This window comes from Nicotiana tabacum, chromosome 11 (genome assembly GCF_000715075.1).
Source record: "Nicotiana tabacum cultivar K326 chromosome 11, ASM71507v2, whole genome shotgun sequence".
Lineage (NCBI taxonomy): Eukaryota > Viridiplantae > Streptophyta > Magnoliopsida > Solanales > Solanaceae > Nicotiana > Nicotiana tabacum.
This window is the reverse complement of record NC_134090.1, coordinates 92,719,234-92,720,424: the sequence shown is the minus strand read 5'-3', so window position 1 is coordinate 92,720,424 and position 1,191 is coordinate 92,719,234. Positions and strand designations below refer to the sequence as shown.

Here is a 1,191-nt window from a genome sequence, read left to right as displayed (position 1 = left end):
CCCATTTCTATCATCTCGAATCGTCTCATTTAGTTCACTTTGCACTTTTGGAGAGCTGTTCATCAAGAGTTGGGCACATACCTGGAGCTCAATATTGCATTTCACCTTCAAACGGATGGCCAGTCCGAGTAGATTATCCAAATCCTTAAGGATATATTGAGCGCCTATGTTATTGATTTTAGAGGTCAATGGGACTAGTTTCTACCATTGGCGGAGTTTTCCTATAACAATATCTACCAGTCCAGCATACAAATAGCGTCATATAAGGCTTCATATGGTACATAGTGTTGTTCTCCTATTGGTTGGGTAGAGCCTAGTAAGGCTAGGATGTTTGGTACAGACTTGGTTCATGATGCCTTAGATAAGGTGAATCAGATCCAGGATTGCCTTTAGATAGTGTAGAGTAGGCACATGAGTTATGCAGACAAGAAGGTTTGTGATGTTGCTTTAATGGAAGGCGAGAAAGGTACTTTTGAATTTTTTGCCTGTGAAGGGCGTCATGAAATTTGGAAAGAAGGGAGAGTTAAGGCCAAGGTTTATTGTCCCATTTGGAATCATAAAGAGAGTGGGGGATGTTGCTTATAGGCTTACATTGCCTCCTAAACTAGCAAGGCTACATTCAGTATTTCATGTTTCTATGCTTCAGAAGTATCATGAAGACAAGTCGTATATATTGGAATTTAACACAGTGCAACTTGATGAGAATCTAACTTATGAAGAAGATCCGGTAGCTATTGTAGATCGGCAAGTTCGAAAATTGAGATCTAATGATGTTCCTTCCATGTATGTGCTTTGGAAAGATCAGCCGACTGAGGAGGCTACATGGGAATCTGAGTCTGATATGAGGAGTACATAACTGCATCTATTTACCAGTTCAGGTACATTTCAATGTTCTTCGAGGACGGATGTGTTTTTTAGAGATGGAGAATGAAATTACCTGATGGGTCATTTTGAGTTCTAGCTTCTCATTTTGTGATTTGAGACCTTACATAGCTTTAATTAATGATTTTTGACATATGTGCATGGATCGTTTTGATTTCTGAAAAGTTTACATGCATTTTTTAAAGAAACCTTGATTTTTGAACTTGATAATGGTGAGAGTTGATCACGGTCAACATTGTTGGTAAATGGCCTCAGATAGGTATTTTGATGATTCTAATAGGTTTGTATGATCATTTTAGACTTATACTC

The 1,191-nt window shown here is 38.3% G+C and overlaps 1 protein-coding gene across 1 annotated transcript; it reads left to right on the top strand.

Moving 5' to 3' along the window:
* Window positions 1–499: 499 nt before the first annotated feature.
* LOC142165942 (uncharacterized) lies at window positions 500–856 on the top strand. Its single transcript, XM_075224333.1, has one exon. It carries the CDS (start codon window positions 500–502, stop codon window positions 854–856), a length of 357 nt encoding a protein of 118 aa, XP_075080434.1.
* Window positions 857–1,191: the final 335 nt, after the last annotated feature.

What these genes read in the sequence shown, in the direction of transcription:
- LOC142165942 (XM_075224333.1), top strand. Translation starts at nt 500, where the DNA reads ATGAAATTTGGAAAGAAGGGAGAGTTAAGGCCAAGGTTTATTGTCCCA.